Source organism: Fusarium coffeatum (genome assembly GCF_003316985.1).
Source record: "Fusarium coffeatum strain FIESC_28 chromosome Unknown BRIP53273_contig_142, whole genome shotgun sequence".
Classification (NCBI taxonomy): domain Eukaryota; kingdom Fungi; phylum Ascomycota; class Sordariomycetes; order Hypocreales; family Nectriaceae; genus Fusarium; species Fusarium coffeatum.
Window position 1 is genome coordinate 121,485 of NW_022157935.1, and position 26,616 is coordinate 148,100.

The 26,616-nt window shown below is 48.8% G+C and overlaps 11 protein-coding genes across 11 annotated transcripts; 6 read left to right on the plus strand and 5 right to left on the minus strand.

The window, feature by feature from the left end:
* Positions 1 to 153: 153 nt before the first annotated feature.
* Positions 154 to 1,178, plus strand: FIESC28_06577 (uncharacterized protein; the record flags this gene model as incomplete). Its single annotated transcript, XM_031160720.1, has 3 exons — positions 154 to 249; positions 304 to 612; positions 660 to 1,178. The coding sequence occupies 3 exons, from the start codon at positions 154 to 156 to the stop codon at positions 1,176 to 1,178; spliced, it is 924 nt and encodes a 307-aa protein (XP_031015098.1).
* Positions 1,179 to 2,308: 1,130 nt separating this feature from the next.
* Positions 2,309 to 2,873, minus strand: FIESC28_06578 (uncharacterized protein; the record flags this gene model as incomplete). The annotated part of the gene is made up of 2 exons (XM_031160721.1): positions 2,309 to 2,680; positions 2,730 to 2,873. The coding sequence occupies 2 exons, from the start codon at positions 2,871 to 2,873 to the stop codon at positions 2,309 to 2,311; spliced, it is 516 nt and encodes a 171-aa protein (XP_031015099.1).
* Positions 2,874 to 5,850: 2,977 nt separating this feature from the next.
* On the plus strand, positions 5,851 to 7,450 carry FIESC28_06579 (uncharacterized protein; the record flags this gene model as incomplete). Its single annotated transcript, XM_031160722.1, has 4 exons — positions 5,851 to 5,934; positions 5,990 to 6,049; positions 6,097 to 6,816; positions 6,869 to 7,450. 4 exons carry the CDS (start codon positions 5,851 to 5,853, stop codon positions 7,448 to 7,450), a joined length of 1,446 nt encoding a protein of 481 aa, XP_031015100.1.
* A 171-nt stretch (positions 7,451 to 7,621) lies between these two features.
* On the minus strand, positions 7,622 to 8,524 carry FIESC28_06580 (uncharacterized protein; the record flags this gene model as incomplete). Its single annotated transcript, XM_031160723.1, has 2 exons — positions 7,622 to 8,334; positions 8,452 to 8,524. The coding sequence occupies 2 exons, from the start codon at positions 8,522 to 8,524 to the stop codon at positions 7,622 to 7,624; spliced, it is 786 nt and encodes a 261-aa protein (XP_031015101.1).
* Positions 8,525 to 9,477: 953 nt separating this feature from the next.
* FIESC28_06581 (uncharacterized protein) lies at positions 9,478 to 9,900 on the minus strand (the record flags this gene model as incomplete). The annotated part of the gene is made up of 4 exons (XM_031160724.1): positions 9,478 to 9,533; positions 9,587 to 9,637; positions 9,756 to 9,785; positions 9,852 to 9,900. The coding sequence occupies 4 exons, from the start codon at positions 9,898 to 9,900 to the stop codon at positions 9,478 to 9,480; spliced, it is 186 nt and encodes a 61-aa protein (XP_031015102.1).
* A 975-nt stretch (positions 9,901 to 10,875) lies between these two features.
* On the plus strand, positions 10,876 to 11,992 carry FIESC28_06582 (uncharacterized protein; the record flags this gene model as incomplete). Its single annotated transcript, XM_031160725.1, has 2 exons — positions 10,876 to 11,455; positions 11,508 to 11,992. The coding sequence occupies 2 exons, from the start codon at positions 10,876 to 10,878 to the stop codon at positions 11,990 to 11,992; spliced, it is 1,065 nt and encodes a 354-aa protein (XP_031015103.1).
* Positions 11,993 to 12,409: 417 nt separating this feature from the next.
* On the minus strand, positions 12,410 to 13,515 carry FIESC28_06583 (uncharacterized protein; the record flags this gene model as incomplete). Its single annotated transcript, XM_031160726.1, has 3 exons — positions 12,410 to 13,114; positions 13,196 to 13,381; positions 13,450 to 13,515. 3 exons carry the CDS (start codon positions 13,513 to 13,515, stop codon positions 12,410 to 12,412), a joined length of 957 nt encoding a protein of 318 aa, XP_031015104.1.
* A 672-nt stretch (positions 13,516 to 14,187) lies between these two features.
* Positions 14,188 to 14,743, plus strand: FIESC28_06584 (uncharacterized protein; the record flags this gene model as incomplete). Its single annotated transcript, XM_031160727.1, has 2 exons — positions 14,188 to 14,263; positions 14,313 to 14,743. The coding sequence occupies 2 exons, from the start codon at positions 14,188 to 14,190 to the stop codon at positions 14,741 to 14,743; spliced, it is 507 nt and encodes a 168-aa protein (XP_031015105.1).
* An 872-nt stretch (positions 14,744 to 15,615) lies between these two features.
* FIESC28_06585 (uncharacterized protein) lies at positions 15,616 to 16,737 on the minus strand (the record flags this gene model as incomplete). Its single annotated transcript, XM_031160728.1, has 5 exons — positions 15,616 to 15,634; positions 15,692 to 15,904; positions 15,963 to 16,060; positions 16,159 to 16,363; positions 16,439 to 16,737. The coding sequence occupies 5 exons, from the start codon at positions 16,735 to 16,737 to the stop codon at positions 15,616 to 15,618; spliced, it is 834 nt and encodes a 277-aa protein (XP_031015106.1).
* Positions 16,738 to 21,521: 4,784 nt separating this feature from the next.
* FIESC28_06586 (uncharacterized protein) lies at positions 21,522 to 22,847 on the plus strand (the record flags this gene model as incomplete). The annotated part of the gene is made up of 2 exons (XM_031160729.1): positions 21,522 to 22,593; positions 22,648 to 22,847. 2 exons carry the CDS (start codon positions 21,522 to 21,524, stop codon positions 22,845 to 22,847), a joined length of 1,272 nt encoding a protein of 423 aa, XP_031015107.1.
* A 1,346-nt stretch (positions 22,848 to 24,193) lies between these two features.
* FIESC28_06587 (uncharacterized protein) lies at positions 24,194 to 26,149 on the plus strand (the record flags this gene model as incomplete). Its single annotated transcript, XM_031160730.1, has 2 exons — positions 24,194 to 24,316; positions 24,368 to 26,149. The coding sequence occupies 2 exons, from the start codon at positions 24,194 to 24,196 to the stop codon at positions 26,147 to 26,149; spliced, it is 1,905 nt and encodes a 634-aa protein (XP_031015108.1).
* Positions 26,150 to 26,616: the final 467 nt, after the last annotated feature.

Sequence of the window (26,616 nt, forward strand, 5' to 3'; positions counted from 1 at the left end):
GCAATCGAATATTCGCCTTGACTGATTGACAATCGATCGCTCCAACGAAAGAGAAGCGCCTTCTCCTCCCTCTCACACTCAGCCTTCATCGCCATTCGGGCCGGTATCATTCTTATGCAATCGTACTCCCTCGACTCTCCCTCGCTTCAGAAGATGGACAACTCAAGAATGTACGGCCAGCGCAAGGGCATTCAAATGAGCAATATTCTTGGCGACCCCTTTGCTCTAGCCACTCTATCTATCGCCTCGGTGCGTCTCTTCCTAGTGCCTCGTCGCGCCCTGTGTACTAATCTCTTTCTCTAGCTTGCCTGGTTCATGACCTTTATTGCCTGTATTTTTGGCAGGATAGAGCAAAACAACGACTCCACGCTTGCCAAGGACGACCCTTTCCCAACGCTGGCCTGGTGGAGCTGTATGTACAGCCTGTGCCTGATTGTCGGCGTCTTTGTTGTAATCGCAAGTGACGTTGTCCACACATATCACGTTGCTGTCACCGGTTATCTCTCTGCAGGAATCGTCTTGGTTTCGTCTGGTGTTAATTCGTTGGTTTATTCCAACCGCGGTGCACGCGAAGCTGCCGCTGCTGGCTTCATTTTGCTCGCTGTCGTTATAGTAAGTTGCGCTTGAGCTTGGACAAGTGCCCGACTAACAGCCTGCAGGTCCAATGGACTTTCTACTTCGGATCCAGCCCTTCTTCAACTCCCCGAGCTTTCCTTGACTCATTCGCTCTCGCCAAAGAATCCACCACCATTCACCGATCTACGATGAACGCTTATGGCGGTCGGCCCGAGACTTCCAACTCTGTTCAGCCTCCCCAAATGTACACTTCCGCCCAGCTCAACGGTTTCGAGAACCCCTCGCCCGTTGGCGGTATCTCTGGAGCACGCGGCTCTGCCGTTCCCCAAAGCTACACCAACTCTGTCATGCAACAACAACCACCGCAATCAAAGCCAGGTCACTCGCCAGGCAACGATACCGCGGTCGTGCCACCTACCGAATACCCTTACCGGGCCAAGGCTATTTACAGTTACGAGGCCAACCCTGACGATGCCAACGAGATCTCATTCTCCAAACACGAAATTTTGGAGGTGTCGGATGTCAGCGGAAGATGGTGGCAGGCACGCAAAGAAAGCGGTGAGACGGGTATTGCGCCCAGCAATTACCTCATCCTGTTATGAGCAACGATCCATGCATGGATTCCCTGGGATACCCGTTTGATGAGACGCGAGATTACGTCCGTCGAACACCGTCAGACCCACGTACGGGCTGCTCGTTCATTGTTTGTCGCATTTTAACGTTTTTAGAGTCACGACTCGGCGATTTGGTTTCAGCACTGGGATAGGAAATATGTTGGATGGAGTATATTTGGGACGAAAAACCCCCTTGTCTTATAAACCGGACCACGACGCCTGCTACCGGCATTTCTTTCTCACTTTGAATGTCTTCTTTTCTACTGTCTTCACTTATTATTCATCGTTTTCTCTATCATCCTCGAAAATTTCACGAGACGTGGATTGGTCCAAAGCTTGCCTACCGCCTCCTGGCGAAGGAACGACATGACCGCTGGCAGCGTCGAGTCAATGGGCTAGTACGGTTGCGAGCCCACACCGGCTACGGGTAGTACAAGGAGTGGTATTTGTAGAGCAGCAGGCAGGCTCCGCTCTGTATGGAAGAGGTTTTACCTTGTTCGCAGATCCGGTGGCCAAGTGCATATATGAAGAGTACCAAGCGAGCTATAGCTATAACGAGAGGGTGTCAAAGCACCCTCTTCGACCTAGTAAACACGATGATTATTGGAATGCAAATTGAATCTTGCTGTGTTGATCAATTGTAACTTGGGGCTAAATTTAGGATCTACACTTGGCGGGGACCACTGGGTCTTTCGCTTGAGGAGTTTAAGTTTTACTCAGGAACGCGTGGCAGATTCGTGGGAGTAAAAACGGGGTATTGCAACAGATCCTCAACTAGCCTATCTGAGACTAGACAGGTACAGCTCTTGTGCACATTGATCCATCCATTGGAAATCTGCGTTTATCGTCCCAAACTCAGCGCACAATGCTCCGGTTTGCGAACTCCGATTATAGCTTGTCGCTATCGGGATCGACATCTTCAAATGTCAATGGAGCGGGTACATATCCGGTGCCGATCGCATTTAGATTGCGCGTCGATCAATGCCATGCGGCTTTTATGTCTCGGATATGATGCGTCGCCTCCACCAAAGAAGATCTTTGAGCCGCATGAATCCAATCTCTGCCAAGATGAATCTTGGTTGGGGTTGCTTTCCATCTCGGCTGACCTTTATGATTCATCATCCTTCCAACCTCTTCCTGAGCTCTCTCTCCTTCTGTAGCACCTCGAGCTCCAATCGTTCCACACCGTACCGCAGAGCTTCCTTGCGCTGACGAACCGCTCGCGCGCGGAGCTTCTCCTCTGTTGTGAGCCTACGACTGCCGGTTTTCTGCTTCTTAGACTTGCTACCGTATTCGTCGTAGTTCTCATCTGGGCGCTGTAGACGGCCCTGTTGCAGCTCCGCGCGGGCTTTGAGGGTCTCGATACGGCGTTCCTGGCGCTCGATTTGGGAGTCTGCGCGGGCGAGTAGCAGAGCGATATAAGGACCTATTTCGTCGCGGAGGGATGTTTCGGCTGCTGTGAGTGTGGGTTGGGGGATAAGTTCGTAGTGCTGAGCTATGTGAGCGGAAGGATCGAGACATGAGGTAGCTAAGACTTACGCGGACTGTCTTTAGGACGTTGACTAGACGAGGGAAGTCAGAGACGCCATTGTCGAGTGTTTCAACGGATGATTCGAGGAATTTGAGAGATGTGCGTAGTGAGGAGACGCAGTCGGAGTATGTCGATAGGTGGGTAGCAGCCATGATGATTGATCGTGGGGTGTTCTGGTGTTGTTGTCGCGGGGTACACTTTGAGACAAGTGATCCAACAGAGTGTTAATATTCAAGCCCAATTCTCTTCCTTTAAGTTTGATGTCGCGTGGTAATATCCGACAGGAAGTTATTATGTATCGTCGTTGTCGCAAGTGTCTACTTGATTGTTTTGATTCGACCTGTCGATGCGGAGCGCGAAAGTTAATAAACAACGGCCAAGTGACGATTGACGCACGGGCCAGTCGCTTAATTGGTCTTCAGCTTGGCTGCCGAACTTCGTCCGATAATAACTTCAACCTCATTCCATCGTCAATACCTCTTTTCTTTTAACTTGCAATTCGAATTATCAATTTGTGTCTGAAGCGCAGGATGATATCAGACTTTGAATTCAATGTGACTTGATCGAGTTGTCATGCCAACATTTTCAGATACTCTATGAACTGGAGCAATTGAAACTCGTACTGAAAGGCTTACATTTCACATGAAATTCGAGGACACCTCAAAACTGACACGTCTTGCCTGATGTTTGAATTGCATCTTCAAACGTTCTCGGAAGAGAATTCTAAAGTATCCAGAATGAGAACACAGACGGGCTTTTTGAGGACCACAAATATCTGTGTGTCTTCCAATGGAGAACAACGAGATACACGAGCACAGAAAGCATACCAGACCTTTCCATCAATCACTGTCCTATTCAGTAGTCCTGATTTCGAAAGTCGGCTGATATCATGATCGTTGTTTCGTGAACCAGCTGTCATTATCCAATATTTACTCTACCCTATATCCATGCATGGCAACGATTCGATGACAAGATATTCAGCTATCCTATCTGGTGGGTGGTTGTAATGCAAACCCAAAGTCTATGTTTTTCGACTTAGAACTAGCAAAGGAACGTCTGGTCGCTTTTCTTGGTACCAAAATCATACAGAGTTACATAAAGGTGTTGCTACCATGGTAACTTGGCGGTGCGCTCTCATGGAGCTTCCTTCATTCGCAGAGGCGTGCCCTTGACTGGTTGCGATGTCCCCATTCTCCTAAAAACTGGGTTTGCTTACTGCAATCTATCGATTTCTCTATCTCTTGAGTCTTCTGACAGATATAATTCCCCACTGTCTTCTTTACCAAGGATTGTGAGATCTTTGCTAAGTTTTGAGCTTTTTGACTCTTGTCGTGCCGAGAACTATATAGACAAAATCAGCATCCCATTGCAAGACTCCAAAGCCTGTCTTAGTGTCACTGTTCTCTGCCCAATAGGCTTGATGCGCGTGTTTGTGTCCCTTCAAAATCAGGTTTTCAAGCGACCTCCACCAGACATACTCGCATTTATCAGACCTAATACCTTGGGGCAAAGCGGCCAGCTAAGGCTCCATCATTTCTCCGGACACCTACTGTCGGTATATATACGCTTTGCTTATAATAGAGCTTAGTTTCCTAGGTCTGGTTGATGCCATGAAATGATTGATCAGGAAGTGATGGTTATGACATCTAAAAGCTTCTATAGGGTTTAAATGTCAGTATGTTAAGGGAAGAACCGTTATTCTATCAAACAACAGCTGATGTCAGTCCATGTAACAATATTGTAGTATTGTGTATACTAAGTTTTAATGGTCATAATCGGTACTTTCATGACAGCCTCCTGTCGTCGATGAGGATGGAGAGCTTAAGTTTCCAATCTTTATCCAGGCCGAGTGGTCACCAGATGATCCTCTCCATACTTATAGCCCTGTATCTGCTTCTCTCAGACTGCGGAGACACTCTTAAGTATATCATGACTTGGACAGGTTTCCTTTTCTCTGCATCAAAACTTCAAGTCGTTGGAACAGAGAACTGGTCAGGTAGCCGAATGGGTCAAATACCATATTGAATAATGAACTGGCTCTTTGACGACTAAATTTCAGCACCTAGTTTGAAATATCGTACTCAAGTCTCAGCAAAACAATGTCTACGAGTGTTGGATCATCTTAGCTACCTACCAAGACGCCTCCTTTTCCCATATAGGACGGTAGAACTATGTGAGTTGTGGAAATTTCAAAAACTGGTTAGCTACAAATGGTGTCAATCAATTCAAGAAACACAAAAGCTCATGGCTTATTAGTCTGCCAGATGTACTATATTGTGACACTTCATTTGAGGCACATACTCAAGCACTAGTAAGTAGACAACACTCGTGCGTTTGATTCAATACTCAAGTAGCCATCCGGCTACCGTTCAAAATTTCAAGCTATTTGGAAAGACGAACAGGGGCTGTTTTTTCAGCTGAATTACACTCAGAATAACATGAAACCTACGAGGCCAATTTTTGTGTGAAGGGGGCCCCCTGGTAGCGAAACTGACACATAAGAGATATTTGCCAGTCTGTTAAAATTCCAGAAGCACATTGGTATATTTAATGCTCGAGATTCATTTGACCCTGCATAGGCACAAATCTAATAATAAATATCTTCACTGGAATTATATCATATTATCCAATGTTGATGTATCGTCGCGTTTTGAGTCTAACTACCCTGTATGTTCAAGCCCGTTTATGAGTTGAATCATGTATTCCTTCAACATCTTGTTAGTTACGCATATACAGTAGTAACATGAGACAGACATGGAAAGACATGGTGAATCGGCAAGTTCATTCACGTAGAAGCTATTTAAACACTACCGTTAAGTGCCCGTATTGCAGTCCATTGAATCGAAGTTATCATTCGAGGTCATGTGATCATGAAGTTGGATGACGAAGGTCTCGGAGCCGGTCCCACTAAATTCCAGCTTGAGCGATGCTGGCCTTGGTGGGGACCTGAGGAAGGCAGGCAGGAGCCTCTTGCGTGAGCCTCGTCACTGAATCGACCAGCTTGGACTAAATAACACACCCCATAGCATCAACACTACATACCACCAATTCTCGAACCCGACTTCCTCAACACCGGATATTACCAACAAACACGTATCCCGAGGGAATAAAAACGCGAGAATAGCCATAATGTCTGACGGAGTTTTGAAGCCAGAGAAGGACTTCTCGAAGGAGGTCGACCAGCAGCTTCCCGAAGCTGAGAAGCTGGCTGCGGTAGGTTGCTGAGCTCCTAATTGCGAAGTTGAGCTTTGACTGATAGTATATCTAGTCAAACAACCTTCAAGGCGCCATTGAGAAGCTTGCTGCTCTTGAGAAGCAAACCCGACAAGTACGCCCTCGCGCTCTCGACCCTCTTCTCCGCTAATCCAGTACTAGGCCTCCGATCTTGCGTCGACATCACGAGTACTGGTCGCAATCGTCACACTATGTAAAAATGCGGGTGACTGGAGTCTCTTGAATGACCAGACCTTGGTCATGTCCAAGAAGCACAGCCAGCTCAAGCAGGCCATCACCAAGATGGTTCAGACTGTCATGGGCTTCCTCGACGACACCCCCGACCTCCAGACCAAGCTCTCCGTCATCGAAACTCTACGAACAGTAACAGAGGGCAAGATCTTTGTCGAAGTTGAGCGAGCTCGTGTTACCAAGATCCTTTCCGACATCAAGAAGAAGCAGGGTGATCTCAAGTCTGCTACTGAGATTCTTTGCGAGTTGCAAGTTGAAACTTTTGGATCAATGGACCGAAGGGAAAAGACCGAGTTTATTCTAGCACAGGTTGAGCTATGCATTGAGAGTGAGGATTGGACACAGGCTGCCATTCTTGGCCGCAAGATCAGCACCCGTTACCTCTCACGCAAGCCTAAGAAGACAGCTGAGCAGCTCGAGAAGGAGCAAAAGGAGCGAGAGAAGAAGAAGGCCCGTGGCGAGGAGGTGCCCGAAGAGAAAGAGGACGACACAACCGATCTGAAGCTGCGATACTATGAGCAGCAAATCATTCTTGCCAAGCACGAGGAGAAGTACCTCGAAGTCTGCAAGCACTACCGCCAGGTGTTGGACACAGAAGCCGTTGAGGAGGACTCTGCTAAGCTTCGCCCGGTAGGTGAATCGCTTCTGAAGCGCCGATTAAGTTTACTAACGCCCACCGTAGGTCCTTCAACGCATTATTTACTTTGTCATCCTGGCTCCCTATGACAACGAACAGCACGATCTCCTCCACCGAATTCACAAAGACAGCCGCAACTCAGAAGTCCCAGCGGAAGCCGAGCTTCTGCGACTCTTTACCGTGCACGAGCTGATGCGATGGCCAGAGATTTCTAAGAGATTTGGACCCCACCTCTGCAGTACCGATGTCTTTGACGTGCAGGCCGGTCAGTCTTCGGACGACAAGGCACACCAGCGATGGCAAGATCTCCGAAAGCGAGTGATCGAACACAACGTGCGAGTCATCGCAAAGTACTACACTCGCATCCAGATGAGCCGTCTTACTCAACTATTGGATCTTACCGAGGACGAGACCGAGAAGTACATCAGCGAGCTTGTAACCTCCAAGACCGTTTATGCCAAGATTGACCGACCTGCAAGAATTGTTAGCTTCGCCAAGCCTCGAGATGCTGACGATGTTCTCAATGAGTGGAGTCACAACATGAAGAGCCTTCTGGGACTCTTAGAGAGAATCGATCATCTTATCACCAAGGAAGAGATGATGGCACGGATTCAACCTGCCAAATAAGGGTTTGGAGTAATGGATAGAGCGGTTCATCATCATGACGGTATGGGTGTTCTGTATTATACAGGTTAGATAGTCCTCAGGATGAGGATATGTGACATGGCATTCGGTCTATTGAGTCTATCTTTTTATTCGTGTGTTGTAATCTATGCGTATCGTTCTACCAGCTCAGACTTACAGCTCCGACTTGAACTCCTTATCTTGGCCATGCTCCTTGATGAACCCCGCCAATGGTGCTGCCCACTGTTTGTTGACGGGTACGTGATGACCGCCGGGATGGACAAGCACGAGAGGCTCTTCACAGCGATCTGTCAGTGCACGACTTCGGTTTTCATCAACCACTGTGTCGAGACTACCTAGAAAATGAAGCGTAGGAGTCTTGATCTTAGGCTCAAAGCAGAATTGCAGTGAGTCGGGAGTCGCCCAGAAGCCCGAGTAACACACAGCGAACTTGAGCGGGCTTCCAGAGTTTGCCTCTCTCAACCCTCTCGCCCAGTCTCCTTCCTTGCCTTCTGGCAGAGCGCGCTCTGGCTCCAACGCAGCGGCAACAAGAGCAGCCATAGCACCACCTTGACTAAAGCCGCAAACCGCATCGATACCCTCCGACTCTCGGATAGCCTCTGCAACGGTAGCCATTCCCTCATCTAACAGGCGGTAGTTGCCTGAAGCTTCATCTTTGCGCCACCAAGCCCAAGTGTCAGGCTGGTAGTCCTCGGGCTGTGGTTCCTCAGGAGGTTGATAGCCGGGGATGTCTTCCGGGCTGAGCCGGCTGGGACCCGTAGCGTAGAGAAAGACGGGGAGAAGTGAGATAGGGTTAAGGAGCTTGACGATAGTCTTCTCTAGAGCGCGGGTCTTGGCCCGGAAGAGAGCACCTGATTGTGTGTAGCCTGGTGAATGTCAGTGAGTGAGTTTTGAGATGTTTATGAGCTAGTCTGAAGAATGACGAATGACATGCATTAAGGCTATGTAATGCTGCATCTCTCATAGATGAGTCCTTAACTTACCGTGAAGCATAAGAATCTTGACCTCCTTCTTTCCTCCATTGCCGTTAGGCTTTGATGCTGGTGCAGCAGTCATTGTAGATAAGCAAACCCTGTATGAAAATGAAGGGAATCTGAAAGATGAGGTTCTTCTGGTAGCAGTGGGAATGGCAATTGGTCTAGTAGCAGAAAAGATGCCGATGAGAAGACGCATCTATAAGGAAAAAGACAGAATGTAGCGAAGTGAGGCGGACTTATATCGGTATTGTTGTATGGTTGTTGGCCGTATGAGTCGACGACGTGGAGTGAGTTTGAGTGAAGCGTCAACAATGATTTGTCAGGACAGAGATCTTGCTAAGGGCGTCGGGCCGTTGCTTGAACACGACTACACTTCATCCCCACCGCATCAACATTCGACTTTAAATAGGCATGGTCCAGGCTTGTTTATGATGTTCACTTGTTCTGTAGCATGTGTTATTCATGAAGAAATGTTATAACATGCTTTTAATCCCGATTTCATACCACTGATGTCACCGCATGCATGACGTTCAGACGGATTAAACTTTGTTATATAAAGCGAGCCAACTTATCTATGTAATGGATAAAAACAACCTTGACGGAAACTACATCAATCACAGAGGAGCAGGACAAAATAAATCATGTGGCCATGATGATGGACCGCTACGTCCACAAGAGCTTAACAGCTAGTATGTCGCGGTGAGTATTGGGCCTTAGTTGATCTTCCTTGCACAAAAATAGAAATAAACCACGGAGCATGATGGTAGATTTCGGAGTGAGTCAAGAGGTTTCACATATCACATAACCAGACTGAATCCTGGCTCCCAGCACGTTCGAACATCCGGATTTTTGAGCGCATTCGTGGTTGTCAACTGCACCCGTGGGCAAGTCGTACAGATCGTTGTGTAGGTCAATTAAGCCCCTTTTGCGATTCTATGATACAATTCCATCTCGTGAACCCTAGCCTCGCGGTCGAGCGGATCGATTATGCTTGCTGGCTTAGACGAAATCCCATTTTCCATTTCCAATATCTTAGTGACCACCGGACTTGGCGTTGGGGTTGCGGGGGTCGTTCTTGAACTCGGCGGCTGTTATATCTGGTCAATCGTCGTTCTGGATACTCATTTGATAGGGATCGTACAGTTCATCATGGCGTTCTGGGCGGAGTTGACACCGTAGGCAATGACAACACCTGCATCCTGAGTTAACTGCTGTCCAGATATCATCGACGCATCAATCGAGATCGGGAGCGCGGGGGAAGGCTCGAGGGGAGAGCGAATTCGTCGGTCGAGCTGCGCGATTAGACATACCGGCGGCGAAGAAAGGCCAGTAAGGCTTCACTGTGGGGAGGAGTCAGCGGGACAGATTCGCGACGGCGCAGGCGGCAGAGTCGCAATTGAACGTACAGAAGGGAGCGTTGAACTTCTTGAGGGGTTGAACACCGAGCCAAGACATGATGACGGATTTCGTGGGTATCGCGGGAGGATGGTTCGGTTTGATGGACTTGGACGTCGGCAACGGGTGCTTTGAGATTGAGATTGCTACAGAACGAGCCTTTTTCCGAACGACAGACCCAACAAAGCTCCGAGCGGGTTCTGCCGAAGCCGAGCCCGGAACGTTTTCTATGTGCCTAAATTTCAAGGCGAGTATTTTTGAGGTTGGCTGAGTAAGAAGGTACGTACTCCTGCCAGAGCTGAGGAACAGCAGGCCCAACCGAACCCCGCATTCTATGGCGCGCTAAGCTTTTACACGTGATGCCTAATCTGGGGTGACATCATCAGATAGCTCCTGGAGCTCCAGCTTTAAGAAGGTAGTGTACGTACTGTTGAACCTTCTTGCCATATCCCTCTTGTTTTCCTCATCAAATCAGCCTATTTTGCCCTTGTTATTGTCGTACTCATAGAGTCAGTACTCGTCATAAACAATTCGACCGAAAAGCTCACCCAAAAAGTGCGGGGTGAAGTCAATTATACATTCCTGGGCGTGCAACCGAAAAGCCGTTCCGTCCCTCCAACTCTCGGTTGCCCAATCGTCCTTCTGCTTCGCCCTCCTCATTTTGCCAGGGCAATCTCAACCCAAGACTGTTTCGATACCACCTTTGCGCTTAAACGCCTGCCTTCCCGCTTCTGCTGTGCTCTGCCCGCACCAAGCACCAGCTTTTGATTGCCACCAATTGTGCCGCATCTGACCTTCTGCTTCCGCTTTACTATACTTTCTCGTCTAAACCCTCGGTGTTATTCCTTGTTTCAGCATCTCCCCTGTCTCTCACACGACTCCAAACGTTGATCTCCGACGTTGTTGCTCCCTGAAAGATCGCCCGCATTCTCCCCGCGCCCGGGTCAGCTTTATTAGACACGCATTGCGCCTCGTCAGAATAAAGAGACTTTACACCTTCATTCCTCAATTCCAACCCATCTCCCACCACCGAAAATGCTCAGTCGTCAGTTCGCACGCGCTGCTGCCGTCACCCCGCGCGCAGGTGTGCGAGCTCTGAGCTCGACTGCTGTTCTCAACGGTCGCACACCTTCCCTTGGAGATGTCAACCCTACACACGCAGAGGTCGACAAGTTTAGTCAGAAGCAGAAGGAATTTCGCGAGCACTTGGTAGAAGCACAGAAGAAGCGAGAAGCCAGTGCGTTACCCTCCCACCCGCAGCCAGCTAACGTTCCGTTCGAAAAGTCCGCCGAAGGCTCACAGAATGATCCTGTAGGACGAACCGAAGAGGCCAAGGAGCCCGAGCCATCCCGCAAGGCAGGTCCTTTGACCAACCTCATTTACGGCACCAAGGAGGGTCGCGAACTCGACGCCCAACTCGAAGCAAGCTTCAGTCAGGTCCTTGCCCGTGGCAAGTACGTCCACTCGATTGTTCTTCACGAAGTCAAGCCCGACAAGGTTGATGAATATGTCGAGCTTGTCGGTAAGTGGTATCCTAAGATGGCGAATGCCCCAGAGAACAAGGTGAATTTGGTCGGAAGTTGGAGGACAGAGGTTGGCGACTGCGATACTTTCGGTATGTATAAGCTCATCTCACTAAGCCTTTTTGTTGCTGACCATCGCAACAGTCCACATTTGGGAATACCAAAAGTACGAGGGTTACCACCAATCTCGACACAACATCACCCACCACCCTGAATTCTCTGAGTTCGACAACAAGTTAAAGGGCCTGATCAACTCCAAGAACATTTCGCTTATGCAAGAGTTCTCTTTCTGGCCAACAACACCTCCACGATCCCTGGGCGGCATCTTTGAACTGCGCTCCTACACATTGCACCCTGGTAACCTGCTCGAGTGGGAGACACACTGGCGACGAGGCCTCAAGGCTCGCCGTGAGGTCATGGAAGGTGTCGGTGCTTGGTTTGTCCAAATTGGTGACCTTAACACTGTCCACCATCTGTGGCAATTCGCAAACCTGGAGGAGCGCCGCGGTCGCCGCGAGCAGAGCTGGCAGGTTGAGGGCTGGAGCGACACTGTACACAAGACCGTGCCTCTTATTCAGAGCATGAAGTCAAGGATTCTTGTCCCTATGCCTTGGTCTCCTGTTCGATAAATGTTCAACAGTCATGTCAGCATTGTCTTGATGGAAATATCTGGTTAATGGCGCGTTGTTTACCCACCTGAACCCGACATATTGGAACGCACCTCCTGCACGAGATTAGACGTCGTGCTTTTACATGTTTACTGCATAGTTCATTTCTGTCAAATTGGTAATTCGTTGCGTTTTCAGCGGAGGAGCGAGGAAATGTGGATTATGGATGCATGTACAAACGTATTCTCTATTTCTACAATTCAATACACAGGAATCACTTCCAAGGTTGATGATCCGAATGCTATTGCCCGTAAAACGCCCATGAAGTTTCCAAATAAACAAAGTTAAGAATAAGCATTAAGAGTCGCTCTCACAACAACGCCAGGGTATCCAATCAATTTACATGCAGAGCTGCTCACATGGCCATTCCCCTCACTGCTACGAATCCACGTTCAGGACCTCAGCAATGTTCCTTCGTGCTTGGCCAAGCATGTGACTCAGGTAACTAAGCTTGGACTGAATGGATATGAGACTCGGATCTGCACTCTCGACACGCACCTTTTCCCGGACATAGACTTCCTGAATATCATTGCTATCCACGCCTGCAGCCGATGATCCTGGTTCCGGGGTATGGCGGGCACTGCCCCGCTTCGAGCTACCAGTATCAGACCCCTGTGTGTTGTAGCGGAATACAGTGTCCATCTCGTCATGCTCCAAACGACGGACAGTACCGAATGCTAGGCCAAGTTTGGTACCAAAATGAACATGGGCATGGACGGGCTCGAGAGCACGCAGCCAGAGGATTATACAGCTTTCTTGCAGGCCGAGGTAGAAGCTGAGATTTGGTCCAAGTGGAGGAGTAAAGTGATATGGTGGAGATGAGCACATCTGCCAAGCGGGATCGGACTCTGTTAGGGGAGGGCCTTTGAGGAGAGCCGAAGAGTCGTTGATGGAATCAGCGAGAATGCTCAGAGTAGAGGAGAGAGAGCGAGCGTCCTGCGGCTTGGACAAAGTTATGGCGAGTAAGTCAATGGATTGATTAAGATGATTGTGCAGAGCATCAAGACCCTGGATATGAATGGCATCGTTATGCGATAGCGACAGCGTCTGTGGTGGTATCGTTCGAAGTTGAAGATGGATACTCTACGATCACAAAGCGTTAGCATACCAAACGAGGCCGGCGCATCATGCGGGTGGGAGCATGATCTCAATGGATAGACTTACGCCTTTTACGATGCGAGTGCCGACGCGCGTGAGTGTCCCCTTGACCTTTTCGTTGCGCGGCGTGCTCATGACGAGAGTGCTACCCGGATCGATAGGCGCGAGGAGCGCATAACAATCCTCGAGGCCATGTTTGAGATCGCGACACAGCTCGAGCGTTTCTTTGACGATCCAATCCAACTCGCGCGCCTTATCAAAGTAGATCAGCATGATGTTCCGTGTTTCAATTCCTTGGTTTGGCTCGGATTGCGATGTACCTGGGTTTCGGAGGCTTTAAGCCTGAGCTCCTCGGGCGAGATGGGAGGCCAGATTGCAATGGACATGGTGAACGGTCGCCTAGCAATTGTATCCTGCGCAGTGAGTGGTGTAGGCAGCCATCAAGGCTGATCTTGTCTGGTGGAGTGATGTCGAAGGTATGGACGAGTTGGAGTTGGAGGAATAGCCCGAAAGGGATTCAGCGCAGGTGAGCTTTGCGCCTGGAGGTGACGTCTTACTGTAGTGGGCCGTTGATGCGCTAGAGAATTAAGGGTGCATGTAACTGCGCCACATGTGGCGTTCATGAACTTCCCTAGAATCTTGAGATGAATCTGAGATTCAGATCTTAGAAAAGAGCTCAAGGAATTCTTTCGGAGATCAAGATAAATCTATTCTATTCTCATCTATTGTGCACTCTGGAAGACTAAGATTCATCTCTTGCCTGTGCTCTTTGGGTGCGAAGAGTGAACTCTTGTGGTAGTGGGGTGAGCCTATCTCAAGAAACTTTCTCCTTCATGAGATTTCTTTCTTGTAACCATCACATCAGCTATTGCTCAAAACACGCTAAAATACCACGGAACCGATTCATCATTATAAACCGAAAGCCTCAATATTCCAGGACTATTGAAGCATATCTGTCCTCAAATAACCGACTTCGAGATCGCCTAAGCTCTTTTCAACATTCACAGAGCTAGCTATTACTCATTTCAGGCAACCATATCTCACAATAAACCAACACGATGTCTCCGAATGAGGCTTCAACAGGCTCAAGAAAGGTGTATGGCAAACTAAACAAGCTACCATCCATCTCAGAAGGTATGATTCTCATGACGTGTGACATACAATAGGACTAACAGTTCTGCAGGCTCCCGTGTCGAAAAGCGCCCCTTGACCAGGCGCCAGCCTCCAGCATCGTCCAAGTCCCGCATCATCTACGTGTCTTCAAAAACACCGTTTATGGCCGCTGTCAAGCGCGCTCGTAAACAACTAGATGCCTCACTAAAGACTACAGACGCGGCACCCAAGTACGCGTCTCTGCACTCACGCGTGGAGAATCTTAAGAAGACTGCCGACGGAGCTGTGGAGAGCGCTGTTGTGACAGTCATGGGTACCGGAAAGGCTATTGAGAAGACCCTTGCAGTTGCAGGGTGGTTTGAGCAGGAGGGTGACTGTGAGGTTGAGATCAAAACAGGCACCGTTGGTACGGTGGACGATGTAGTGGCTGAGGGGGACGAGGAGGACGAGACTCGCTTGAGGAAACTCGGGTGCTTGGAGGTGCGGATTAAGCTCAAGTGAGATAGGTCCGCAGGTACGGCGATAAGGATGTAGGTGCACGACAGCATGAGCGTGTCGCATCCGATCTACAAGGTCAGTCACCTTGCATATGCGAATCCCTGCCTTACTGGCATTGTGCTCTTGCTGACACTCTATCTAGAACGGGAAAAGAATACAAACTCCACGGCGTCCGAGTCGGAAGTCACGGAGATGCAGCATGCTCCACTGGAACATGATCAAATCTGACAGTATCGAGATCTAAAACTGAGTCGGCCAAGGAGTTAAAGAAGAACCTTTTGGACAACCGCCGATCCGGATGATCTGGGTCAGCTTTGCGAGACGGTGATTATGAATCAATCAAATCAGAGGCCGTCTGACATATAGTCAAAGTCCCAATGGGTGATAGGAGTTTGGCGCGATTGGTTTGGAATTATGCATCGAACATTTGACCCAAAATAGCCGCCAAGGAGAAGATGGATGGAGTCTGCTTGATAATCCAGCGATCTATATTCCTTTATCCAGTTAATGCATTCAAGCTGGGCAATGGACAAGGTCAAGATTGTGGGCTCTTGTAATCGTGTGGTATTATTGTTTTGCGAAGCTTGACGCTAAAAAATATATGGTTTTAAATAGGCAGAGGATTTGGTTCCGCTATACCCAAGAGTGAAAGAAGAGATGATCAAAACACAAACTTTCTACGCCTCTCAATGCATCATCATCCAGTCCTATTCATTCCTTTCCACGTGCCGGTCAAAACTTGACGCGGATGATTAAAAATCCCAACTCCTGTGCCCTGTGCTGCGCCGGAGGATCCGCTATCCAGTCATGATCCCCTATGCGATGCTAGATAATTCATCCCGGAGAGTCCTGTCCTTTTGCCTGTATGGAGACTTTTATGTAACACGGTAGGCACTGCGTGTCATGATTAGCTATGTTGGTGTCCATGTGAACTGTGAGTCAATGACTTACTCGATAACCAAGTGCTCGCCACGCCAGGCACCACTGGCCACCCATAATCCACAGTTGACAATCTCGGCGTAGCGTTTGTCGGAAGTCTTGAAAGTCGCAAACATGCGGAAGCCGTAGCGACGTGGGTCGATATCCTTTGGTGTCTTGGGGCTTAATAAAGTGTCGAGAACATCCGCAGGCCCCGAGAGGGAACCACGTGTGCGCATTTCGAGTCTGGCGAGCTAGTCAATATTCGTCCTGTCACAATTTCTCATGAAGATGAGAGACTTACAATGCGGGCTGTTCGTCACTTGTTTGGACGACAAAAGCGCCCTCAACGAGCCTCATGGGCCTAAAACCTCGTGCCTGACCAAGATCATAACCACCTGCCTATAAGCCACACGTAATATCCTCCTCAGTCAGCCATGAATTGGTAAAAAGCGCAGGATCTATCAAGTTCGGGGGGTTAAAGGAAAATGAGTACGTACAATGACGCGGCCGTGGCCAAATGATCCGGACCAAACTCCGGCTGCAACGGTAGTGATTTCTTTGGTGTTGCCTGAATCAACATGGACAGCCTCCTGGTTTAACCGAACAGCAATTCGAAAGTCGAAATCAAGAGCCGGCATCGGAAAGGCGAGTCCTGGACAAGGAAAGTGGTTGAGAGAGCGTTGGCAAGCCTCTTCGACGGTTCTATAAGCAACCAAATTATAGTCAGCAACTCACCATCTACCAACAATTGGTGCAATTGGCAAATGCTATACTTACTTGCCAGGTCCCTCTCGACACTCGCGCTCAGCCTGAACCTTGTATAAAAGACCTCCATCGTTGAAACAGCCGTTTCCATTTCCTGAGTTCTCGCCGCAGAATTGTTGGGCATGTGTCGCTGGTGTTTGTAATGGTGGTATTCTAGTATCCCACTCGGCGGGAATATTATGTGGATATGCCGAGGGTGAAGGCTGTTGGAGGAAGGGCGTAGAGTGAGGCATGCATGTTGACTCAGAGAGGTCGGTGGGCGCAGTGCTCGTCGGTAGTGAAAAGGATAGAGTATCGGTTTCGGTGGCCATTTTCGGTATATTTATTTATATGTGATGTATTTGATTTGAGTAGACGCACTCGGGCTGTCTTGTATCGCTATTCGTAAGTTGAGAGTATTGGTGATGGATCTTATGATATCATCTGAATATTCTGGTCGATCAATTTGAGTGTATATGAGTCTCAGATCAAATTGAATTGAAGAAGTAGTCAATCAGGTGGTCGTGGTTGTTTATTTATTGATCGGGTTGTTGGCGGGAGGCGGCGACTAATAAATGGTGCCCCCGTCGGCTCCTCTTTGCTTGGCTTGTGTAAGCGGTTTGTGATGGAGTCCAGTTCGGTCGTTGTCGTGTCGTGCGCAGTTCCCGAACCCCGAAGGCAAAAGTTTATTAATGATGAATATTAATAACTCGTCAACTTTCTTTTTCTTTTTCTGTTGAATATTGATGATTTGACCCTAGATGTGATAAATAGATGATAAATAGAAAAAGAGACAAATTGGGAGAGAGGATGGGACGAGGTAGGATGGAGGGTAAGGTATTTAAATCAACCGAGTCAAGACGAGTCGGGTAACGAGATCCAAGTAGTCTACAGTACAGAGTACAGCTGGGGTGTATAAGGCGCGCGCCAGATGGATACAATTACTGTACGGATACATCCATCTCAGTCAGGTACAGCTACAATCCAACAAGGGCGTGGGCAGTCTTGTCATGCTTGCAAATCTCCCGAAGCCGTGGCACGGCTTTAGACCCTGGAGATTGTACTTACTGTACAGACAGCCAGCCAAGTCACTGTACGCTAAGGACTCGTAGCATGGAAGTGTGGCTGACTCGACTCGACCCGACCTCTGCCAAGAACCCAATTACAGATCAATTCTTTGATTATATCCGCGGCTTTAGAGGGCGCGCCCCCCGGACAAAGGACATGAGAAGGTGGGTAATCGCCGATCCCAGTGGAGATTCGAGATTCTTGTTAATGACAAGACCCGACCGAGCGGACGATTGTTCGATTTACAGTTAGTGCACTACAACAGTTATTCTTTTCTACAGTACTATCGACACTCAGATCAGATCTTGATATCACGAGTCGATCCATAATCGGAAACATTTCATATTCCATACCTGATCGGAATTTCCTACTGTCAAGTCCCTTACAAATAGTGGCAGTCTGAGCTGAGGCAGGTTCCAGGTTGTCTTTGATTATGTATTCGCTGGGACTTTACAGGGCTTAAGTCCGCCAGCGAGCGGGGCTTTTTCCACTACAGCGCTGTATCCGTACAGACTATCGGCAGCCTCGGACAATCTACAGCAGCCCGAGAACCCGGAGGTGTGGCAAGCTTGAGCTTGTTAGCTTCAGGTTCAGAGGGCATTATTAAAACATTCTACAGCTCTGAACTGGCTTACTTTGGTGTTGCCAATCAAGATTGATTTCCCAATGTCTATTCCTTGGAAGTTGATTTAGATAGGTATCTGCTGTGGCTGTTGACAAAGTCCGCTTCCGTAGTATCGGAGGTAGAACGGGGCTGACAAATTGAACCGTGGGCCAACGTTAATTCAATCGCGTTTTACTACCCGAAGTGGAATTAAGAATGGGCATGATGCAGATGCCCCAGTCCCGTCATCATGAGCTGTTGCAGACTACAGTACAGACAGCAGACAGCCTCCAACTCGCGTGAGATGAGATGAGATGATCTACACTCATGGTACACAACACCAGCTTGTTGTTTACATTCTTGTCCACGTTGTTTACATTATGCACATCAGAGCTTCTCGAGTGCTACAACAGCTTCCTTCGGCACTGCACAAGATGCGGGGGCCGGGTTGTCATGGCTGGTTGGGCTCATCATGATTACTTTGGTGTGCCAAGAAAAAGGGCTTCCCCTCCATCAGCTTGACAGCTATCCATTCAAGAACGTTTCGATTAGATAAGAATCCGCGGACTTTCCAGGAGACATGGCGCTCTAGTAAACACGATAGATTATAAGCGAAGTTGACTAAGGCAGCGCAAGAAAGTAGTCCGACCCGCGCGCGCGCCCTATGTAATGCCATGATACCAGTAGTCAGAGCGAGTGACATTAGCGTATGCCCTCTCGGTTCGCGGTTCTGAATTCCGAATTCCTCGGAACTTTCAGCTTCGCAGAGCTGTATATGCACACAGCCCTTAAGTCCTGACTACGACCTCAAATACTCTCAAGCTGGCTGAGGAAGCTTTGTTCGGATTGCTTCTACGCATGATTGATTCTTATCTCCGTATGCAGGAATTTGCTGAAAAGCATCAACCACTCTTGTGCTTCGTCAGCAAATGTTATTATTAGTCTTTCGAAATCACGATGGATTCTTGCTGACAGCTGCTTCTGAAGGATTTGCAGCATTAGACAGGGCATGGAATTAACTGAGATGGGCAATTCCGAATTGGCCAGTGAGATTTCTCATCAATTGCCGTTTGGATACTACTGTAGGTTGATATGTCAGCAGTCCATAATGCAGAACCAACAGCACTTCGGAACCATTTAATCGGGTTATCAAAAGACTTGTCACAAATGCTCCAGATGAAGAATTCCCTTTTGATGACAACAAGACTTGGCAATGACTCGACAGCGCCGACCAGTTCACTTGAACATGACTTACTCTTTACTCTTATGCTTTCACATCAACTACGACCTCACATCACAGATTTTGGATGACGCCTCTTCAACATCCTAGCAAGAATAGTCAATAACACGCAACACACCCATATCGAAATTGTTAAGTGCCGATACCCCGTCAGCAATGGAACCCAAACAACTCGGCACTTGAGACCGAGAGGCGAGGACTGTAGATTGTTTGCTTGGATATCTCTGCGAAACACAAACCAATTCGCGAGTCGCTGCCATATCCGCTGCTACACAAGTTCGAGAACTGCCACCAGTACGCCCATGTCATGTCAGAAGCCAAAAACTTCCCTTTTCCTCTCATGACGACAAAATCAGGGGTGCCAGGATCCCCCTTACAACGTGCTCCGCTCTTTACAGATGATCGTGCACTCCTTTGATCGCCGACACGCAAGCTGGTATCCATTATTTGCAACAGGCACGTTTCGAGAGATGCTGTAACAGAGAAGATCCGCCAATGTTTGGCCTCGAAACCCCTGCTCGGCGCCTGTTTCGGGTTCTTCGACGCAACGCTAGAAAAGGCTTGTTCGAATGCTTGTTCTGCCACTTTATTTCCTGACTGGTCGACCAGATATTTCGAGATCAGCCATGTGAGACGAATTGTGATCCAGAAGAGATGCACGTCGTTGAGAGAGCAGCTTGCGCACCCTGCTGGGCTTAAAGTGTAATTTTGGATAGTCTGGATCTGAGTTGCAGGTAAGCCTATCACACCATTTTGGTTCCTCTGTGCGTCAGTGAGCAGGTATGTTTTGATCGAGATATACCGTAACTTGACTCGAGTCAAATGAGTTGGCTGTGCACTGTCATGTCAATTCATGCTGAGTCTGAAGTTTAGCTTGGTGGACAGACAAATTGGTAAAAATTCAGTAATTTGCCCAGTCTCCCTTTTTCCTCGGCGATTTCATCTTCTTAATTAGGTGCTGTCATACCCGTTGAAGGCTAAAAAGTCCGTATTAGTTTAGAGGCGTTCAAGATCCGACTACCTACCGCGCACTAAAACTGCGGCTTGTACGTTACAGCGTGCGTTCTAAGAAAAGGAGCGGCTCTTTCCACCTGCTGACTCCTTACAGACCGCGGAAACTGACTGACTGGTGAGATGAAAGTATCATCTCGTTTCAGGGGTAGTTCGACATCGAGTATACTTGGCAATTGGGCGCAGGAGAGCGGGACATTCCTGTCACTTTCATTGTTAGTTACCTTCTCGAATCTGCAGGTTTGTCGTCCAGTCCTTCCCCATGATACAGTACCGGCCGTGTATCCGTCCATTCTCCGTGCTTTCCTCAGGTCAGCGCCGAAAGTGATTGTCCAGTCAGGGTCTCTCCACGTTCCACGTAATTGAGTGCGTGGAGGCGAGACCAGACCCGTTTCTCAGATAAATTACCTGGGTACGGATATCTTCTCTGCCTCTTTATTCAACATCATCACCCTAACTACTACTGCTGCTGCTACTGTACTCACCTACCACATTCGAATACTACACCACGAGCCTAGACTACCTACGGATAGTAAACTACAGCACCTAAAGATACGGATCCCAAGATAACGGTCTGTCATCTTGCATCTTTTCGCTTATTGGCCGAATCGATATCCAGCATCTCGGCAGCTCCGCTTTGCGACAGCGCCGTTGGTGAGCTTGCTGCGCAGCTACAGTAGCATACCCAAAATAATTGGATTGCGCCGCGACCTCATCTTGTTCCAGGGTCCATCTACAGTCCTTAACTTAAAATCTATTCGCTGCAACGTGCACTATTCTACAGCACAAAGAGCACTAAACTCCCAAGTTCCTGATTGCTGCCCTGCGCTCAGCTCCACCGTCTCCAACTACGGTACCCCTGCGCATTGGGGATTCTAATTCATCCCTCGCCCGCCTCAATTTGACAGCAGGGAAATTCTCGAGCACATCTTTTTCTGCTTCTCTGCAACTCTGTCGCATAGACTATCTGGCTGTTGCCATTTACTTCTTCTCTTCTTCACTCCAGTTCTTGTCTGGCCACGTTCACTTTCTCTATGCTGCTATAGCTTACTCCTTTCGTTTCACGACTTTCGCTTCCTACCCCTGTCCCTTATCCTGGACACCTCGCTCCTTATCAACGAATTTCCAAAAAAGACAGCGACTTCGAACATACCTGGCAAGACCACAGTCGAATTCCAAGAGCAGCCGTCGCCATGCTCAACTCTCGCCGCGCCATCGTGGCAGCGGTTTTTATACTAGCCGTATTCTTTCTTATGACACGGTCTCACTCCTCGACACCTGTCGTTCCAGCTGCTCAGAATGCTGCCGCTACCGCCGATACAACCAAGAATGACGCCCCTGCCTCGAACGAAGCCGTGTCACCACCGCCCGAAGAACAAAAGGAGATGGAGATCAAGGAGCGTCGCACGCGGCCTCGCATCGACATGTCGGGAATGACGACCTATGAGAAGCTCGAATACGCTTATCCTTACGACGTTACCTCCAAGTTTCCCGCCTACATCTGGCAAACCTGGAAGCAGAGCCCCGATCAGGGCGATTTCCAATTCAAGGACCACCATGCTTCCTGGAGAGAAGAGCACCCCAACTTCGTCCATGAGGTCGTCACTGACGACGTTGCTATCAATCTGATTCGCCTGCTTTACGCTACCGTTCCTGAGGTCGTTGAGGCCTACCGAAGCCTCCCCATGCCCGTCCTGAAGGCTGACTTCTTCCGCTATCTTATTCTGTTCGCGCGCGGTGGCATCTACTCTGACATTGATACTTATGCTATCCAGAGCTCTGTCAGGTGGTTGCCCGACCAAATTGCTCGCGACACCATCGGTTTGGTCATTGGTATTGAGGCAGATCCTGATCGCCCTGATTGGGCTCAGTGGTACAGTCGCCGTATCCAGTTCTGCCAATGGACGATTCAAGCCAAGCCTGGACACCCAGTGCTCCGCGACATCATTACCCGAATCACTCGAAAGACATTGGACGAAAAGCGCAAGGGCAGTCTAGATAAGTTCCTTGACCGTAACGTTGTTGAGTTCACAGGCCCGGCTGTATGGACAGATGCCATCATTGACTACTTCAATGACGCACGATTCTTCGATATGTCGCAAAGCAAGGGAGCAATTGACTACAAGAACTTTACTGGCATGGAGACAAGTAAGCGAGTGGGCGATGTGGTTGTGTTGCCCATCACAAGCTTCTCACCTGGAGTGGGACAGATGGGCTCAAAGGAGCCCGATGACCCCATGGCTTTCGTCAAGCATGACTTTGAAGGTAAGGATTATTCGAGCTTTGAGTTGGGAATCGACTGAAACTGACACTCCGCAGGAACATGGAAGCCCGAGAGCGAGCGTCATATGGGCGAGCAGCAGCAGGAAGAAGGACAACAGGCACCCTTGCAGCAGGAGCAACAGCAGCCAGCCCAACAGCAGCCAGCTCAGCAACAACAACAGCAGCCACCGGCTCAGCAGCAGGAGCAACAGCAACAGCAACAGCAACAGCCAGCCCAGCAGCAACCTCAGCAATAACACCATATTGCAAGACCCAACGATAACTACAAACATAACCCATGATACCTAATGTTTTGGCAACGACTTTAAAGATTTACTTCTCCTACATGTATATTTGAGCCGTTTTTCTTTACTTTTTTCTAATGACACGATTTGTGTCCGTCTGATTCTGGGGCTGGTATCCGCATGATGGTGGTTCCTAGCCTAGGTCTGCTGTACTCTGGCAGTTGCATTGCGATGGAAGAAATATAAAAGTTCGAGGGGAACGGTACTAGACTCTGTTTTTGTGTGCAAGGCATCGCATGGAAGTCACTGTTGTTTTTTCTGCGCTCTGGTATAGACTCGCTTGGATCTGATCTTGTTTCGTGACGACAGTGCCTACTGTGAAGGCCGCGTTATAGTGTGCGGAAGACGAGTTTCTCTGCGCCGATAATTAAGAGACAAATTTACAATCATACGACGAAATTTGTCAGATACAATTGCCAAATCTCTTGAGACACTGTATTCTGTGAAGCTAAGTCGGAAGCATTGACTGGTTGATGATAGCTATGCTTCAAGCATAGGGTGACGAAAGCAAACAGACTAAACGTCGGCCTTGCAGACCACAACCTCCATAACCCACCCAACCAATATCAACTTACATCGGCTTCATTAGAGCAATCTGTAACATCACAAGTACTTGTACGGAGCATAGCCTTCGATCTCCAGGCATTGATATAAGAGACTGTAATATGGAGAACTGTATTGTAGGAGCTATGACCAGATTAGCGACAAATGAACGGAATTAGTAACGGGTGAATGTATATAATTACCGTGATCGACCATCAAAGCATTGATTAAATTCGGCTTAAATATAACCGAAGTGCGTTCCGCGGGTTTGAAGCTTCAACTAGATCAACCAATTCAACGCTAAAAGCTGAAGCCAAAAAACACGGCATCCAAGGATATCCAAGCCGCCCCCATATTTCCCCAGGTTCTGGACAGTAGCTGTCAGCTGCGATTGGACAAAGCAGAGCCGCTGAGGGGTTCGGCCTCCCGCTGCCGCTGTGGAGAGCAACAGCTAACAAGAAGGAGCGATTCTGGGAGCGAAATCAAGGAGGGAAGGTCGTTGCGATGATAGCCGAGGATACATCATAAGGTATTTATCTATCTATCATGGTACTGGACTGCAGTATGTTTCAACTGTTGGTCCATCTTCAGAACCACTTATAGCACAGACGCCTTTGCATATATCCTTGTTGCTTGACCGGCATCGTAATCGGATCGATTGCTCCTGATTCAGATTCATAAACCACATTCACCTCCTTTAACACATCTTATTCACCTTCATCAGTTTTCTCGACAAGGTAGTGGCTCAGTTCACAATGCAGACCGTGATACGACAAAGCTTGAGAAAGACACATTTAACAACAAGGACATCCTTCAGAACATGTCAGCTCAGACGGCTATCCTCATCTAACCTCAGTATTCGATGGGGTCCTAAAGAAGTACGTCAACCTCATAAGATTCATCAGCTCTCACAAACTAACACATTCCAGCCGCCTCTTTACAATGGAACCATCCCAGAACATTTTGCCTCAGTCGTCTCAGCTCACGGCGACCGCGAGGCTGTCATCGCCCGCTCCCCAACCCCTCACTCTCACGAGTCCACACTAACATACTACGCCCTGGACTCTCTATCAAATGGCCTCGCCCACTCACTCGCCTCACTGGGCGTCCGCAAAGGCCACCGCGTTGCTATCTCTCTCGGCAACGGACCTGAGTTCGCTGCTCTGACATATGCGTGCTTCAAGCTCGGCGCTATACTCGTACCGCTGAATCCAGGATTTAATGAGCGCCAGGTGATAGCGGCGCTTAAGCACTTGGCTGTTGAGACGCTTATTATAGGTGCCGTGACGGACCTGGCGTATAAGCCTGGGCGGGGAAGAAGTAACGAACATCTTCTTCAGAGCGTGGTGGGGGATGTTACGGCGTCCAAGATCCAGAGCGAGGCTGTCCCCTCTTTGCGTAACGTTGTGGTCTTCGACAATCTCGCAAGCCATCCGAATGTCAAGTTCAACCTCAAAGCGTGCCGAGCCTATACCCCATATTCTTCGTTAGCCGACGGCTCTGTACAGACAGTGAAACCAGATTCTCCTCTATCACCAAGCGATGTTATCAATATCCAGTTCACGTCAGGAACTACCTCACTTCCCAAGGCGGCCATGCTTTCACATCGTGCCATTCTCAACAATGGTGCTCTGATAGCGCATCGGATGGGTCTTCATGCAGACGATCGGATCGTGGTGCCTCCTCCGCTGTTCCATTGCTTCGGCTGTGTTTTGGGATATATGGCGACTGCTACTACAGGCGCGAGTATTCTCTTCCCTAGTCCAGCTTTCGACCCTGAAGCTACTGCACGCATGGTCGTTGATCATGAAGCAACTGGTCTCTATGGCGTGAACACTATGCTGGTTGCTATTCTCGAAGCTCTCGACCGAGGAGACGTTGTTCCCCACGACCCTAAACATCTACGCAAAGGAATCGTCGCGGGTAGTAGCGTACCGCCATCCCTCATGAGTACTTTACATAAACGTCTCGGTCTTGAGGATCTCGTTATCTGCTACGGCATGACCGAGACAGCGCCTGTGAGCTGCATGACCAGTCCTTCAGATCCAATCGAGAAGCGTACCTCATCCATTGGCAAAGTCATGCCTCATACAGGACTCAAGATCGTGGACCCCTTAGATCATAGCAGGATTATCCCCATCGGAGAGCGAGGCGAACTGGCAGCAGCAGGGTACCTCGTCATGGAGGGCTACTACGGTGATGAAGTCCGCACAAATGAGGTCCGCGTACCCGATCCCAAAGATGGAACAATATGGATGTACTCTGGTGACGAAGCAGAGATGGACGAGCAAGGCTACGTGCAAATCACAGGCCGAATCAAAGACCTCATCATCCGAGGTGGAGAGAACATTCATCCGCTGGAAGTAGAAGACTGCCTGCTTACCCATGAAGGTGTTCGAGAAGCCAGCGTGATAGGTGTTCCCGACGAGCGATACGGCGAAGCAGTTGCTGCTTTTATCATCCCTGCGCGAGGATGGACGCCGCTGGATCACATGGAAGACGTGCCTTTAGATAGAGCGGGGGCTGATGAGGCCGGTACCCTGACGAGAGACGGGTTGAGGCAGTGGGTTGCGACGAAGCTATCCAAGCATCTCGTGCCCAAGTACGTTTTCTGGATCGACGAGTATCCCAAGACGCCCAGCGGAAAGGTGCAGAAGTTCAAGTTGAAGGAGTACGCAAAGGATATCTTAGGAGATGAGGGCAAGGCATAGTGGTGATACATAGCGTTTGTTAATTAATGACTTTGGATTTATCTCGAACTGAGCGTTATTTGATTCGCCACAATGCTAAATGAACTTATTCTAAACTTTGAAGTCACATGTGATCACTACAGTAACAAGAACCGAGATAGTTTAACAAATTGTATTGCCAGCATTAATCGAGGTATCATTCGCATAACTATAGGGCTATCTTTCGTCTGCCGGGCATCCAAGCAGACAAATAGATGATCAAAGTAATTCCCATTCAAAGCCCTTTAAATCATCACCAAAAAAAAAGAACTTTTTTTTCTGTCTTCGTTGCAAAAGAAGCAATCGTCATCTCTAGTGGCGGCCGTCTATCTTCAGCGGAATTCTCCAATGCAAAAGCCGTGAGGTCTCCGGCCTCGATCGTTCACCGATCATTCTCTACCAGCCAGGTCGTTGCGACAAGAAAAAAAGACCAGGGGAAAACATCCCCT